The sequence below is a fragment of the Myxine glutinosa genome, chromosome 12 (genome assembly GCF_964187855.1).
Source record: "Myxine glutinosa chromosome 12, kmMyxGlut1.1, whole genome shotgun sequence".
NCBI lineage: Eukaryota > Metazoa > Chordata > Myxini > Myxiniformes > Myxinidae > Myxine > Myxine glutinosa.
The window spans coordinates 6,651,547-6,669,155 of record NC_136272.1 but is presented as its reverse complement, the minus strand read 5'-3'; the positions used below and the strand labels follow the sequence as shown (position 1 = coordinate 6,669,155).

General features: G+C 43.1%; 1 protein-coding gene across 1 annotated transcript in view; it reads right to left on the bottom strand.

The window, feature by feature from the left end:
• Nucleotides 1-64: 64 nt before the first annotated feature.
• The window catches only part of LOC137415055 (retinoic acid receptor gamma-like), a 20,275-nt gene continuing 2,730 nt past the window's right edge, over nucleotides 65-17,609 (bottom strand). Inside the window, exons 2-6 of the mRNA XM_068100616.2 lie at nucleotides 16,409-16,569; nucleotides 16,101-16,277; nucleotides 9,912-10,116; nucleotides 7,038-7,196; nucleotides 65-1,085 (exon numbers count right to left, since the gene is read on the bottom strand). Coding sequence (XP_067956717.1) covers nucleotides 907-1,085; nucleotides 7,038-7,196; nucleotides 9,912-10,116; nucleotides 16,101-16,277; nucleotides 16,409-16,569 — 881 coding nt within the window. The 3' untranslated portion in view covers nucleotides 65-906. The remainder of the gene's footprint in view (nucleotides 1,086-7,037; nucleotides 7,197-9,911; nucleotides 10,117-16,100; nucleotides 16,278-16,408; nucleotides 16,570-17,609) is intronic.

The window sequence follows — 17,609 nt, the reverse complement described above, 5'->3', positions numbered from 1 at the left end:
CCCAAGCCCTCTCCCTCCCACACTTCTCCCTGCTCTCAAATGTTGTGGTTGTGTGCTTCCCCTTCTCTCCCCATCTTGTCTTCCGCTCCCTCTTTTTGTATATTTTGTTTGTCTGGTTGAATTGTTTGTGAAATAAATGTTAGCTCTTTCACGAGCCTCGATTCAGTATACAAAAAAAAAAAAAAAAAATAGCCATCCTACAGCAGCTTTCGGACAGGGGGGGAGGGGGCATCCTGTGGTCACCTGATCAATGAAACAATATTTTCTCAGTCGATGAGGAAAACGATGTTGCATCTGCTATCCACATATTACAGTCACCGGATGTCTCCCTCACTCCTCTTACGAGAATACTTAGCGAACCCCTTTCGGTCGGTTTTGGTACATAGTTCCTCCCAGATGAGAAACACTCGGTGGTCGAAACTCTTACCTGAGCCTAACCTTGCTGGACACTTGTACTAGTTGGCAGTGCCTTCATTTTTTAATATGGATTGCCTAACTGCAGCCAGTTTCTTAGATAATCTTACTTGTTCGTACTTCACCGTGGAAATGTCTCCATCTTCATATGAGTGGGGAAATGTTTTGTTTTTGATTTGCATCTTTTTACACACAAAGATGCCCAAAATTGTACCTGAAAGCGGGTTGCCTTCAGCTTTTGGTGCTCCGCTCATAACTGTAAGTTCCTCGTCACATTATAGGAGCCATGAAACACCAGCAATTTTAGGACAAAATAATAAAGCTGCAAATTCAATGTGATCATTTTTAAGAATTGACTGATGAAAAAAATTGCGGTTGTGGAGTAAGGGTCTCATGCTGAATCCACACGGGAACACGATTCCCAACCGGTGGCACTCAGATGGACCGTTTGACCGTTTCATTGGCCGATCCATATTCCATGTGATGGAATCCTCAGTCGCATCCTTCTCGGATGTGCTGCGGCCTGCATGCGGGCAAAATGTCGGGGCATCCCGAGACTGTGGGTAGTGAGGAGGAACTGTCTGGGCTTCTGGGAGTCTCCAGCATCTCTTTGATGAGTGGAGGCATTGAAATGGGTAGTTCCAGGTTTAGGGTGATCACACGTTCAGCACCTGCGTGCACAGGTCAGAGGGGTCGTGTCAGCGGAATTCATGTCGACTCCATTCAGTCTGTCGCGCTTTGAATAATCCTTCTGAATGTTTATTCATCAAAATGTTCATTTTGGTAGTTCCACGTTAAAATCGGTGTCAGTAAAATCATGATAAAATAAAAAATGTAAATCAGATATACCATGACATAACTTATCAAGATCATTGTTATCAACTGAGTATAAAATGTGGTGGCAGGATATTCCATGTGGTTATATACCTCCTGTTTAGCCATCCCGTCTGGATTTGAATCCCCACATGGTGCTACAAGGAGGGTGCTGTATCGTGGGGCACGCCGCTTGCTTATCTTGGAGAGGAAAGAGTGGGATAGCACAGCCTTTGAAAAATAGTTCCACATATGGGAAAAGCCAGGAATGAAGGAGTTAAAGTGAGCAATGAGCCTGGATGTTGGAAGTTTAACTAGGAGGGAGGTTGCTGGAAGAGTGCACACATCCGTGAGTTTCTCAGGAGGGTCGGAGGGGTGAGAGAGCAGAGGGAGCTAGAATGGAGGAACTTGAATAAGATTAACGATTATTTCACATCCTCGCACAGAAATCCTGAATTATGGAATTTTAACTCGGAGGGAGGTTGCTGAAAGAGCACTACATCCTGGCGTTGCTCAGTGGGGTCGAAGGGCTGAGAGAGCTGGACTGGAGGAGTTTGAAGAAGATTAACGATTATTTCACATCCTCGCACAGAAATCCTGAATTATGGAATTTTCACGACGAGAGAGGTTGCTGAAAGAGCACTACATCCTGGAGTTAGTTGCTCAGGGGGGTCGAAGGGCTGAGAGAGCTAGATTGGAGGAGTTTGAAGAAGATTAACGATTATTTCACATCCTCGCACAGAAATCCTGAATTATGGAATTTTAACTCGGAGGGAGGTTGCTGAAAGAGCACTACATCCTGGCGTTGCTCAGTGGGGTCGAAGGGCTGAGAGAGCTGGACTGGAGGAGTTTGAAGAAGATTAACGATTATTTCACATCCTCGCACAGAAATCCTGAATTATGGAATTTTAACTCGGAGGGAGGTTGCTGAAAGAGCACTACATCCTGGCGTTGCTCAGTGGGGTCGAAGGGCTGAGAGAGCTGGACTGGAGGAGTTTGAAGAAGATTAACGATTATTTCACATCCTCGCACAGAAATCCTGAATTATGGAATTTTAACTCAGAGAAAGGTTGCTGAAAGAGCACTACATCCTGGAGTTAGTTGGTCAGGGGGGTCGAAGGGCTGAGAGAGCTAGACTGGAGGAGTTTGAAGAAGATTAACGATTATTTCACATCCTCGCACAGAAATCCTGAATTATGGAATTTTCACGACGAGAGAGGTTGCTGAAAGAGCACTACATCCTGGAGTTAGTTGGTCAGGGGGTCGAAGGGCTGAGAGAGCTCGACTGGAGGAGTTTGAAGAAGATTAACGATTATTTCACATCCTCGCACAGAAATCCTGAATTATGGAATTTTCACGACGAGAGAGGTTGCTGAAAGAGCACTACATCCTGGAGTTAGTTGGTCAGGGGGTCGAAGGGCTGAGAGAGCTCGACTGGAGGAGTTTGAAGAAGATTAACGATTATTTCACATCCTCGCACAGAAATCCTGAATTATGGAATTTTCACGACGAGAGAGGTTGCTGAAAGAGCACTACATCCTGGAGTTAGTTGCTCAGGGGGGTCGAAGGGCTGAGAGAGCTAGACTGGAGGAGTTTGAAGAAGATTAACGATTATTTCACATCCTCGCACAGAAATCCTGAATTATGGAATTTTCACGACGAGAGAGGTTGCTGAAAGAGCACTACATCCTGGAGTTAGTTTGTCAGGGGGGTCGAAGGGCTGAGAGAGCTGGACTGGAGGAGTTTGAAGAAGATTAACGATTATTTCACATCCTCGCACAGAAATCCTGAATTATGGAATTTTAACTCGGAGAAAGGTTGCTGGAAGAGCACTACATCCTGGCGTTTCTCAGGGGGGTGGAAGGGCTGAGAGAGCAGAGGAAGCTACACTGGAGGAGTTTGAATAAGATTAATGATTATTTCACATCCTGGCACAGCCATAAACGAATCAAAAAAGTATTTTCCTTACTGGCCATAATGGATTTTTACAGGAAGTAAAACTTTTAGCAAGTTTTAACAACACACTGAATTCCTGGAATGATAAAGGTCTTCTTTTGTATTCGTAGGATGGCCATTGTCCAAAATTATGCTTAAATTCAGAGGTGTCGGCACTTTTTGTTAAAACGCAGCATTTCATCTTAACCAACATGTATCAGGTACTCCTAAAGATCCAGGTGGACGCTGGATGCAAATATGCTCAAATAAGGAATTACAACAAATTAATGACCAAATGTGGTAAAAAAAAGTTATCTGTGATTTTGAACAAGTAACATGTATTTTCATATTAAATGAAATTGTATAAAAGAAAAAGCTCAGTTAGGTATCAATGGCTAGTTTATAATTCATTTTTAGAATACAAATAGTGCGGATTACAAAACGAATCAATTTTAAATAATTTTTAATCAAAAGTTAGGACAAATGATGTCCGAACTGAATTTTCTCGAGTATATGAACAGACACATGATGCGCTATTGGGCATGTTCTCTGAAATGTGGATTCCTCTATCCGTGGTCTACACCTTACATGGTTAGCATATAACTCTTCATTTTTACTTCCACCACCAAAGGTGGACGGAGGTTATGTTTTCTTGTTTGTTCGTCTGTCTGTGGGTCTATGTGCAGGGTATATCAAAAAAGTTATTTTACTGTTTTTTTTTTTTTTTTTTTGTTTTTTTTTTTTGTATAAAAGATCGAGGCTCGTGAAAGAGCGAACATTTATCACACAGAAAGACAAACCGACAAACCGACACATAACCGACAAACCGACACATAGAACAAATAACATCGGGAGCGGTAGACAAGATGGGGAGAGAGGGGGAAGGACACAAACACAACACAACACAACACAACACAACACAACATTTTAGAGCAGAAACCGAGAGACATGGAGACATCGAGAGATCTGTGGGAGGGAGAGGGCTTTGGGGGGAGGCATGGGAAAGGGGGTGGGAGAGGCATAAAACATATGGACACTGCCAGGACTTTTTTTTTTTTTTTTTTTTTTTTTTTAAGAATTCTTAATTTAGTCTTAATTAAGAATTAAGTCTTAATTAAGAATTAAGTTTCGGACGAAACTTGGTGGACAGGTTTGGTGAGTGACAAGGACGAATCGATTGGATTTTGTTGAAGATCCGGACACTATCATTTTAAAGTGATTCTTCACTATTGAGAGATTGGGCCAAAATGTATTTATCGAGAGATGGGGACGTTTTGACACAAAGACATTTGCATCATTGTATGGGACTGAAGTGTGTTGTGTAGCAAATGAGGTCACGCAAGTAAACGCAGACAGAAACGTTGTGCAACAACTTTTCAATGCCTCAGTGTCTGGCCACAACATTCAACTGCAAAGTGTTCTCCAACATGAGTAATCACCATTACCACTGGCATTGGGGAAAAAAATAGATGGAACTAGAACGGCATTCGGTAGAGAGCATACCTCTGCCAGGCTGAAAAGTTTTCGCATCCCACTGGTAGGCCGGATCTAGATTCGGACCTGATACCAAAATCTAACAGGCTTGTTCTTGCACCTAACAAACTCGTCCATCAAGTTGCATACGAGTCCGTGCATAACTTTGAGACATCATGCTATATATCGGTTTTAGTCTATCACTCAATGGTGAAGCTGCTTCAAAACATTGCTTCAAAAAGGGGACCAAAAAAAACAACAACAACCACGGTCCCCGAAAAAGGCCAACCCCTGCTTGCGGGGAAAAATGGCCTCTAAAGGTGGTTTTTTTTTTTTTTTTAACTCAATGGTGAAGCCTCCAGCTTCTTCTCAAAAAACTTCACTGGAGCCTCCCCTTTATCCTTTGCACTGCCCATGTCCATGGCTGTCTCTTCATCAGCTGCATCACCGGTAGACACAACAATCAGCATAGGATCATTCTGAGATCTCTTCATCATCACCGTCTTCATGATCTGGAAGCACTTTGACCGACCACGCATTGAATCGTTCAAATTATGAAAATAAAATGTTCACTGCATTTTCATCTTAGATGCGAAAACATTTCTCTGCGTCAATATCTGCTCATCTTGAAATATACACATCACCTGAAATTGTTGCTCTTTCGCACCACGTTGCACAGAATTTGGCGTAAGCCGGATCACTTCTGGTGATTCCAACGATCCCGTTTGAGAGCTCGCACATTCTTTTCACCCACTCAGTATCTTGGTCTGTGGTCACCTGTTGAAAGTCCCCTCTCATGAACCCAGGTGCTGTTGTTTGCAAGTTCTACATTTCTGAGAGACACGGTGGCCCCATTTTGCATAGTTTGTGTGGTCATAGAGGGTAAGCCCATGTCAGCATGTCAGAAAAGGACTCCAGATGAAGGTTCCAGTTGTCATCTCGATTTGCTTGGAGGATATTGAGCACGGTCTCAACCACATGTTGGTAAGTGCTCCACAGTTTGAAATTTGGATTATCTACGCTTTGCTTTGTGAAATCCCCCAGTGCTGATTAACATTGAGGGAATGGAGTAAATCATTATGATAGATTTCGGTCACTTTGACCACATAATGACATCATGAGTTATTACTTCCGGCACCAAAGGTGGACTGAGGTTATGTTTTCACCTCTGTCTGTCTGTCTGTCTGTGAGCAGGATATCTGAAAACGTTATGGATCCGGATTCTATAATTTCCATCGTTTTCAAGCAGTGGATTTGGACGTGATTTCACCAAGGAAAGAGTAGATGATCTTTTGGAGATCCTCCAAGACCATTTTCTGTCACATTCCGACCGTAATGTTTTTTTTCCAAAAGCTGCTTGAATCCGCTCTTTCAGATCTTGAATGTTCACAGGTTGAGTTGTCCAAACCTAATCCTTGAGGAAGCTCAGACCTCTTCAGCAGATGCTGTGAGAAATCGACTCTTAAATACCTTTCATTACTAATTAGTCATGTAACTAAACATGGCTTTGAGAAAAACGATGATTCGTTTGGTAATTTCTTACTCTTTGTAGCTTTAAAAAAGGAATTATTAATTTATATCTAAATAACAGTTTTCTCTTCTCCAATTTGATTTTCATATGAAAGTATACATAATTGGTTTTTTTTAAAACCATATTTCGTCATACATGTGCTACAATTCCTTATTTGGGCATATTTACATCCGACGTCCACCTTCATCTTGACGAGTCAACCAATACGAGTTGCTTCAGATCAAAGGCTGAGTTTTAAGAAAAAGTACTTGACAAAAGTGAGATATATCATTTTGGCCAACCCTCCATATACAGGGTGCTTCAAAAAAATGTTAACACTTATATGGGACTATATATCTCAGATGTGTTAACTTTTTTTGAAGCACCCTGTATAGTACAAGGCTGCGGGGTGGAGTCATTGGTTGAGGGCGTGGCTGTACCGTGTACCGCCCTCTGCAGGTTAGGGCAGGAAGTAGTAACCTGGTAATGGTGCAATTATAGCTTGCCTACTCTTAATAAAACTACTTACATAGCAGGTAGTTTTCCTGGTAGCTGGGACTAGAAGGAAAGTGTATGCACAAAGCACACGTTTAAGGCAGTTCTGTATACACCTTAAAATTACCTGCAGTCACAAATAACATTAAGGTAACATTAAATCTGAGATATTTTATCTGAAATCTGAAATTTTTCAATCTAATCTGAAAAATTAAAAATAACATTAAACATCAAAAAAAATCTTACAAAAAAACAAAATCTGAGATATTTAAATATTCTCATCAGACTTATGTCAGACCATGAAAAATCCAATTTTTTGGGGTAAATGCGGTATTCATGCTCCCACAGTATCAGTGTGGGATGAGCATTTCTTGGGGTGGCAGTTTGGTGGAAGCACCTTTGGCGCTGATGGCACGCAGGTCTGTAATCTTCATCAGTAGCTTGGGGAAGGCGTGCAGTTGGCTCGGTCTGTTGCGGGACACGTACAACCTCAGTGCCTCGAGCAGCGGTTCTTGGAGCTTCTCCACTGCTTCCGGCTCTTTCAGGTCTGCTCGGTCTGGACATAAAAATCGAGGATGACACTATGCTCCTGTGTGAAGGACTTGAGTGGAAATGACGTTTGTTTCTTCAGAACATGTGTGCGAAATAAATAGGTGTGTGTGTGGATTAGGTGTGGGTGTGAATTAGGTGTGGTAGTGGGTGGGCGTCATTGGTTGTTATCTCCATATGTAGGTTTCAGAAGGTGTAACGGAACCTACCCAGGTCTGAAAGTATCCACCTACGTGTGTGTGTACATATATATTTAAGAAACAGGAAGTAAATTCCTGCATAAGACTAGTGTGAAAAAATTCTGACTCAACCCGGAACTCGAACCCAGGAACCTCATCACTTACACGGTGACAGCCCACTGAGCTATTGAGTCTCCGGGATATTCTCAGAGATTTCTCACACTAACACTGTGAGCTTTATAATGGCCGATGTCTTACGTGCCTGCTCGGCAGACCCCTGGTGTATATATACATTAAGGGAGGCGCAAAGAGCCCCTTCTCCGTTGATATGGATTGTTTCTCTGTGTACAACGTTAACATAGGGACTGAAAATTCGTTTCTCTGCTTCTACTGGACCAAATCGACTGCAAATTTCAGAAGTAAATGCTTTGTATGTTGAGGTAATATGTTCCAAATTTCAGCAAAATCCGTTTCCGCATTCTTGAGTTTTATTAAGAAAACCCTCGAAATCACGTTGGTGTCTGTCAGTCCGTCCGTCCGTCCACCCAAAATGTGTCAGCACTCATATCTCAAAGGCTATACATTGAAACTAGCTGAAACTTGGAATATGCATCGATTAATTGGTCTAATTAATGACTTTCAAAACAAATTCTAAATCTGTGCTCAATAAAGGGGTCTACAGCGGGGGTGGGGTAAGGGGTGGTTGACTCTCCAAAATAGGTCTTTTCTCTCTTCTCCGAAACTACACACAATTTCAATGAAACTTGATCACAACCTTAATCGCCCATAACGTACAAAGTTTGTTCACGGTATTAAAAACATCAGGGTCTGAGGGAGTCTGTGGGGGGGGGGGGGGGGGGGGGGTATGAGTGACTGTTGCTTCTGCTACATGTGAGCTTCAGGAGCCACGGTCCTATTTTTGCTTGGCTCATAGGGTGAACCCCAAAAGGTTGGGCTTAAAAAAAATTCGACTCCGGTAGTAATTCTTGGGGAAATGCCAGGGGCATAGAAAAGACCTCTTTATATGGGATATGCCATGTGGCAAAGTATAGAAAAGAAGGGACATTCTTTAGCTTGTAGAAAATTCCAAACAATACAAAATAAGGGACAATCAAATAATCTTGAATGCATGCTGGACTACCCTTGTGTTCTTAGGAGGAACCAAGTAATGCTCTAGAAAAGTTCATATGAAGGGGCGCCAATTTGATTCATACACCTGCATGAAAAACTAAATGTATTTTATTTGCCAGATATATATATAGGACGCCCCTTTATATGAACTTTTATAGAGCATTACTCGGTTCCTCCTCAGAACACCAGGGTAGTCCAGCATGCACTCAAGATTATTTGAATGACAAATTGATTAGATTTAGTAAGTTCTGTTCATACATCAAGTAAGCTCTGTTAATGTATCGAGTAAGCTGTGTTCATACATCGAGTAAGCTCTGTTCATGTATCGTGTGAGCTCTGTTAATGTATTGAGTAAGCTCTGTTAATGTATCGAGTAAGCTCTGTTAATTTATCATGTAAGCTCTGTTCATGTATCGAGTGAGCTCTTCATACATCGAGTAAGCTCTGTTCATACATCGAGTAAGCTCTGTTCATACATTGAGTAAACTCTGTTCATACCTCGAGTAAGCTCTGTTCATGTATCGAGTGAGCTCTGTTAATGTATCGAGTAAGCTCTGTTCATACCTCGAGTAAGCTGTTTTCATACATCGAGTAAGCTCTGTTCTTACCTCGAGTAAGCTCTGTTCATGTATCAAGTGAGCTCTGTTCTTACCTCGAGTAAGCTCTGTTCATGTATCGAGTTAGCTCTGTTCATGCATCGAGTAAGCTCTGTTCGTGTATTGAGTAAGCTCTGTTAATGTATCAAGTGAGCTCTGTTCTTACCTCGAGTAAGCTCTGTTCATACATCGAGTAAGCTCTGTTCATACATTGAGAAAGCTCTGTTCATACCTCGGGGAAGCTCTGTTCATGTATCGAGTGAGCTCTGTTAATGTATCGAGTAAGCTCTGTTCATACCTCGAGTAAGCTGTTTTCATACATCGAGTAAGCTCTGTTCTTACCTCGAGTAAGCTCTGTTCATGTATCGAGTTAGCTCTGTTCATGCATCGAGTAAGCTCTGTTCATGCATCGAGTAAGCTCTGTTCGTGTATTGAGTAAGCTTTGTTCATGTATCAAGTGAGCTCTGTTCTTACCTCGAGTAAGCTCTGTTCTTACCTCGAGTAAGCTCTGTTCATGCATCGAGTAAGCTCTGTTCGTGTATTGAGTAAGCTCTGTTAATGTATCAAGTGAGCTCTGTTCTTACCTCGAGTAAGCTCTGTTCTTACCTCGAGTAAGCTCTGTTCATTCGTAGTGTAAGCTGCATACATTATGTAAGGTCCAATTAAAATCGTTGAGGCTGTGTTTTTTGTGTTTGAAAATGTGCTGTTTGAGACTTACCCAGCAGTGATAAAAGAGCAATGAAATCAATGGAAATGCCTCCAGCTCCATGTGTGCAAGTTCAATAGTTGCGTTAAAAGTGAATGAAGACGACTCACCGCCGCACACAAGGCAGAGGGAGCTGAGGAGAGCGGCTTCGGTCTGGTCCATGCGGAGGATGAGAAGCTGCCACGCGAATACGAACACGTGCTCAGTGAGGGGGCCGAGACCCGCCTGGTGCAGCTGCTTTCGGTTGAGCGTTAGACCGTCCGAAAAGGTCAGGGTATCTTGTGCGGAGGAGTAGCGGGTGCACATGCGCAATATCTGTAGCGAATGAATAATTGGAGGTTCATAACGATCAGATAATGTTCATCTGTTCAAATGTATCCACAAGGAAACTTTCTACCAACAAAGTGGGGCTGGGGATGACGACATACAGCAGTGAGAATTAGTTTGTGAACCCTTCAAAATTCTCTGTATTTCTGCATAAATTTGACCTAAAATGTGATCATATCTTCATCTAAGTCTTAATAATAGATAAAGAGAACCTGGTTAATCAAATGTTGCACAAAAAACACGACTTTTTCATTTATTTATTGAGCAAAATGATCCAAAATTCAATTTCTATGTCGTAAAAAGGATGTGAACATCCAGGTTTTTTTTGGTATACAAGGTCGAGGCTCGTGTAAGACCTAACATTGATCACAAAAAGACAAACTGACACAAAAAAATGTAAAACATATGATAAAGGGAGCGGGAGAACAAGATGGAGAGCAGGGACATCGGGAGATCTGTGGGAGGGAGAGGGCTTGGGGGGGGGGGAGGAGGCATGGGAAAGGGGGGGGGGGGGGGAAGAGGTAAAAAAACAACAACATGTGGACACTGCTAGGACTTCCAGGAAAGAAGTCGGGAGGTTAATTAGCTCAATTAAGGTGGTAATTACAGTCAGGTGTTTCATTAAATGGGATGACAATCAGGAGTGAGTTTGGGTGGCCCGGCCCTACATGAAAAACATAAACTTTGTTCGTCACCATCGGAATCTGGTCTTCACCACACATATATGTGGAAGCGGGTCATGCCCGATCAAGAGATTTCTGAGGACCTCAAAAGAAGAGTCGTCGATGCTCATCGGTCTGAAAAGGGTTACAAACCATTTCCAAAGATGTTGTGCTCCACAAAACCAGTGTCAGGCAGATCGTGTACAAATGGAGAACATTCAACATCATTGATACTCTGCGAACGACCCCAGGGTAACGTCTCAGGATCTGCAGGCCTCTCTTGCATTGGCTAATGTCGGTGTTCATGAGTCCAACATCAGAAAAAACACTAAACATGAAAGGTGTGCATGGGAGGAGAAAACGACTGCTCTCCAAGAAGAACATCGCCACCCATCACAAGTTTGCCAAAGGCACCTGGATGATCCAGGAAGTTATTGGAAGAATGTTCTCTGGACAGATGAGTCGAATGCGGAACTTTTTGGATTAAATGAGAAACGTTATGTTTGACGAAAACCAAACATTGCATTCCAACACAAGAACCTTGTCCCAACCGTGAAGCGCGGTGGTGGTGGAAGTATCATGGTTTGGGGCTGCTTTGTTAAGCATGGTGGTGGAAGTATCATGGTTTGGGGTTGCTTTGTTAAGCATGGTGGTGGGAGTATCATGGTTTGGGGCTGCTTTGTTAAGCATGGTGGTGGGAGTATCATGGTTTGGGGCTGCTTTGTTAAGCATGGTGGTGGGAGTATCATGGTTTGGGGCTGCTTTGTTAAGCATGGTGGTGGGAGTATCATGGTTTGGGGCTGCTTTGTTAAGCATGGTGGTGGGAGTATCATGGTTTGGGGCTGCTTTGTTAAGCATGATGGTGGGAGTATCATGGTTTGGGGCTGCTTTGTTAAGCATGATGGTGGGAGTATCATGGTTTGGGGCTGCTTTGTTAAGCATGGTGATGGAAGTATCATGGTTTGGGGTTGCTTTGTTAAGCATGGTGGTGGAGGTATCATGGTTTGGGGCTGCTTTGTTAAGCATGGTGGTGGGAGTATCATGGTTTGGGGCTGCTTTGTTAAGCATGGTGGTGGGAGTATCATGGTTTGGGGCTGCTTTGTTAAGCATGGTGGTGGAGGTATCATGGTTTGGGGCTGCTTTGTTAAGCATGGTGGTGGGAGTATCATGGTTTGGGGCTGCTTTGTTAAGTATGGTGGTGGGAGTATCATGGTTTGGGGCTGCTTTGTTAAGCATGGTGGTGGAGGTATCATGGTTTGGGGCTGCTTTGTTAAGCATGGTGGTGGGAGTATCATGGTTTGGGGCTGCTTTGTTAAGCATGGTGGTGGAGGTATCATGGTTTGGGGCTGCTTTGTTAAGCATGGTGGTGGAGGTATCATGGTTTGGGGCTGCTTTGTTAAGTATGGTGGTGGGAGTATCATGGTTTGGGGCTGCTTTGTTAAGCATGGTGGTGGGAGTATCATGGTTTGGGGCTGCTTTGTTAAGCATGGTGGTGGGAGTATCATGGTTTGGGGCTGCTTTGTTAAGCATGGTGGTGGGAGTATCATGGTTTGGGGCTGCTTTGTTAAGCATGGTGGTGGGAGTATCATGGTTTGGGGCTGCTTTGTTAAGCATGGTGATGGGAGTATCATGGTTTGGGGCTGCTTTGTTAAGCATGATGGTGGGAGTATCATGGTTTGGGGCTGCTTTGTTAAGCATGGTGGTGGAGGTATCATGGTTTGGGGCTGCTTTGTTAAGCATGGCGGTGGGAGTATCATGGTTTGGGGCTGCTTTGTTAAGTATGGTGGTGGGAGTATCATGGTTTGGGGCTGCTTTGTTAAGCATGGTGGTGGAGGTATCATGGTTTGGGGCTGCTTTGTTAAGCATGGTGGTGGGAGTATCATGGTTTGGGGCTGCTTTGTTAAGTATGGTGGTGGGAGTATCATGGTTTGGGGCTGCTTTGTTAAGCATGGTGGTGGGAGTATCATGGTTTGGGGCTGCTTTGTTAAGCATGGTGGTGGGAGTATCATGGTTTGGGGCTGCTTTGTTAAGCATGGTGGTGGGAGTATCATGGTTTGGGGCTGCTTTGTTAAGCATGGTGGTGGGAGTATCATGGTTTGGGGCTGCTTTGTTAAGCATGGTGATGGGAGTATCATGGTTTGGGGCTGCTTTGTTAAGCATGATGGTGGGAGTATCATGGTTTGGGGCTGCTTTGTTAAGCATGGTGGTGGAGGTATCATGGTTTGGGGCTGCTTTGTTAAGCATGGTGGTGGGAGTATCATGGTTTGGGGCTGCTTTGTTAAGTATGGTGGTGGGAATATCATGGTTTGGGGCTGCTTTGTTAAGCATGGTGGTGGAGGTATCATGGTTTGGGGCTGCTTTGTTAAGCATGGTGGTGGGAGTATCATGGTTTGGGGCTGCTTTGTTAAGTATGGTGGTGGGAGTATCATGGTTTGGGGCTGCTTTGTTAAGCATGGTGGTGGGAGTATCAAGGTTTGGGGCTGCTTTTCTAAGCATGGTGGTGGGAGTATCATGGTTTGGGGCTGCTTTGTTAAGCATGGTGGTGGGAGTATCATGGTTTGGGGCTGCTTTTCTAAGCATGGTGGTGGGAGTATCATGGTTTGGGGCTGCTTTGTTAAGCATGGTGGTGGAGGTATCATGGTTTGGGGCTGCTTTGTTAAGCATGGTGGTGGGAGTATCATGGTTTGGGGCTGCTTTGTTAAGCATGGTGGTGGGAGTATCATGGTTTGGGGCTGCTTTGTTAAGCATGGTGGTGGGAGTATCATGGTTTGGGGCTGCTTTTCTAAGCATGGTGGTGGGAGTATCATGGTTTGGGGCTGCTTTGTTAAGCATGGTGGTGGAGGTATCATGGTTTGGGGCTGCTTTGTTAAGCATGGTGGTGGGAATATCATGGTTTGGGGCTGCTTTGTTAAGCATGGTGGTGGAGGTATCATGGTTTGGGGCTGCTTTGTTAAGCATGGTGGTGGGAATATCATGGTTTGGGGCTGCTTTGTTAAGCATGGTGGTGGGAGTATCATGGTTTGGGGCTGCTTTGTTAAGCATGATGGTGGGAGTATCATGGTTTGGGGCTGCTTTGTTAAGCATGGTGGTGGGAGTATCATGGTTTGGGGCTGCTTTGTTAAGCATGATGGTGGGAGTATCATGGTTTGGGGCTGCTTTGTTAAGCATGATGGTGGGAGTATCATGGTTTGGGGCTGCTTTGTTAAGCATGATGGTGGGAGTATCATGGTTTGGGGGCTGCTTTGCTGTCTCAGGACCAGGACGGCTTGCCATCATTGACGGAACCATGAATTCTGGATTGTATCAGCAAATTCTACAGGAGAACGTCAGGGCATCCTCGCTGTAGCTTAACAGAAAGTGGGTCATGCAGCAAGACAACGATTCGAAACACAGAAATAAATATACAACAGAATGGTTGAAGTAAAAGAGATTTTGTGTTTTGGAATGGCCAAGTCAAAGTCCAGGCCTTAACTCAATTGACATGTTGTGGCAGAACCTGAAGTGAGCAGTTCATGCAAGAAAAGCCCACAAATAGCTCTGATTTGAATCAAATTTGATTTGAAATTTGAATCTGTAAGGAGGAATGGGCCAAAATTCCTCCTAGCTGATGTGCAGGACTGATCAAGAGTTACGGGAAACATTTGCATGAAGTTATTGCTGCTCAAGAAGTTGGCACCAGTTACTGAATGTAAAGGTTCACATTCCCATACTTTTTCCAACAAAGAAATTGAATGTTGGAGCATTTTGCTCAATAAATAAATGAAAAGTAGATTTTGTTTTGTGTATTATTTGTTTAACCAGGTTCTCTTTGTCTATTATTAGGAGTTAGAATGTTAGATGAAGATCTGATCACATTTTAGGTCAAATTTATACAGAAATACAGAAAATGATAAATGTTTCACAAACTTTTTCTCACCACTGTATGTACGGACCGGACCGTGAAAAGGTGTCGTTTGAATATTCCATATACAGGGTAGTGAGGGCACAGAATGAGGAGTGGATATAAGGGAGAGAGGGACTGGTAGGGAAGGAGGTTGAGAGGGAAAGAGAATATAAAATGTGGAAAAAGAGCGATTGTCAAAATTCCTCCACATTGCGTACCTAATATGTAGATTGACGGTCACCTAAAATCATCAAGGAGAAGAGTTTTCGCATCAAAATTCAAAAGAGAGGATTCCCCCTTCCTGTTCATTCACCCCCAGTCTCTTCTATCCTCTCACGTACCGTTTAATAATCTCGGACAAAGGTTTTTAGGAAAAGGGTGCACAAGATGGGACATTTCCCCAAATGGGAACTTTTTAATTTCCCTCTTAATCTTCGCAATTGGAAGGAATTTTAGATTTAGGAAAGTCTGATTCTGGGACCATCAATGCCGGTTCACCGTTTATCATCTTCTTCATCATCCTCACCATCCTCATCATCCTCCTCATCATCATCCTCATCATTATTACCCTCAGCACAATCCTCATCATCATCATCATTATCCTCGTCATCATCATCATCCTCGTCATCATCATCATCATCCTCATCATCCTCCTCGTCCTCATCCTCATCATCATCATTATTACCCTCGTCATCCTCATCATCATCATCCTCATCATCATCCTCATCATCATCATTTTCATCATTATTACCCTCATCACAATCCTCATTATCATCATCATCATCGTCCTCATCGTCAGCCTCGTCATCATCCTCATCATTATTACCCTCAGCACAATCCTCATCATCATCATCATCATCCTCGTCATCATCATCATCATCCTCATCATCCTCCTCATCCTCATCCTCATCATCATTATTACCCTCGTCATCATCCTCATCATCATCATCCTCATCATCATCCTCATCATCATCATTTTCATCATTATTACCCTCATCACAATCCTCATTATCATCATCATCATCATCATCGTCCTCATCGTCATCCTCGTCATCATCCTCATCATTATTATCCTCATCACAATCCTCATCATCATCATCACCATCCTCATTATCATCATCCTCATCATCCTCCTCGTCCTCATCCTCATCATTATTACCCTCGTCATCATCATCATCATCATCATCATCCTCATCATCCTCATCATTATTACCCTCGTCGTCATCATCATCATCATCATCATCATCATCATCATCATCCAGAGATTTGTGCCACGACCTTTTTCTCACAATATCTTCATGAATTCTTTCTATCCCACCTCCACCTGTACGTCCAATTTCCGCTTTCCTTCGAGGAAGGTTTTTGTATCGTACAAAAGACTAAAGATTTACCCTAAACAAAGATTTGACATTTTAAAGGGGACGCACCAGGATGTCCAAGCAGGCGGCCTTGAGCAGCGTGATCTGGTCAGGGATTGAAAGGGAAGTGAATCCAGGAAGCCTCTTGGCAAATTCCACGATCTCGACGACACATCCTGTTGCAAGATGGCTGAACTTGTCCCACAGGCCAAGGTCAAGCTTGCTTTGGCGCTCGTTGTTTGACGTCTGTCCAAGAAACATTGAGGGGAGGTAGGGGGAGACACCTGTATGTGGGACCTGGCGAGCTCTCCGAGCAACGGTGTGTCCTTTACCTGGTATTAACCACGTGTTTCGTGACGTCGGAGGGTTTTTCTCACCACGGTGTATTTGTTGAGCTGCTCGAGTGAAGGGAAAGTATCTTGATGTGCCTTGAGTACCTGCTGGATAAGGTACTCGACCTCTGAGATCGCCAAAGGGGATGCAGGTTCCTGTGGGTGGGTATCCTCGTGCGGTTTCTTGATACGATCGTTCCGAACAGCTGTGGAGACAGGTGTGGACGAGGCAGGTGTATGACACTATAGACAGGTGTGGATGAGGCACTATAGATGTGCCCTTGCAGAGGCCAACACCTCTTCGGACAACACGTTCAGCGGATTCTTTTTCAATATCAAAGCTTCTGAGCCGCGTGCATACCTCATAATTATAGTAAACTACCTGTTTACTTCCCCTTTGGGTTGGTATACAAAGTTTAACTTCAATTAATTAAATGAATAATATTAACAAGTACAGATACATTCAAAGTATACCGCCCCATGCCAAATAAATAAATAACATCCTCTTGCGTCCAGCAATACCACCATGCAGCGCATAGAGACGGTATTGGGAGGGAGAGGTGTGCAATAATGGATTGATTAATTGTGAAATTAAAATAAATATATGATAATCATAAAATAATTAATTTCTTAATCCATTTGGCGAATAGCAAACCTAAACCACGTGTTTCATCCAAATCAGTAACTATTTGAAAAGTAATTAAATAAATAATTAATCAAAAATTAGATAATTAATCGATTAATTGATTGATCAATAAATCAAAAATATCCTTTATAGCCAAATCACTTGGTCATTGTCATGTCCAAATATCAGCTTCCTAGCTCAAAAGGTGCATGAGATATCGCCCAGATGAGAAAGGAAGTAAATAAGTACTTAATTCATCGCTAATAATTAAATAACTAAGCAATTAATTGATTAATCAAAAAAGAATTTTTTTTTTTTTTTGCCAAAGCACGTGTTCACTATTGTGCCGAAATTTCAGATTCCTAGCTCAAACGATGGCCCGGACAAACAAGAAAACAAACAAGAAAACAAGAAAACAAACAAACAAACAACCAGAGTGAAAACTGAGTACTCCCTTTCAGCGTGCGTCATTGCCGAGCCCCCTTCGGTGCTCGGTGATGACGTTATGCAGCGCCAGGAGATGGCATAGGAAAGGAGCGGTGTACAATTAATTAATGCACATGAAAAAGTAATAAGTACAACCCTGATAATGGCAATAACCACATGTACTGAAAGTCTCCA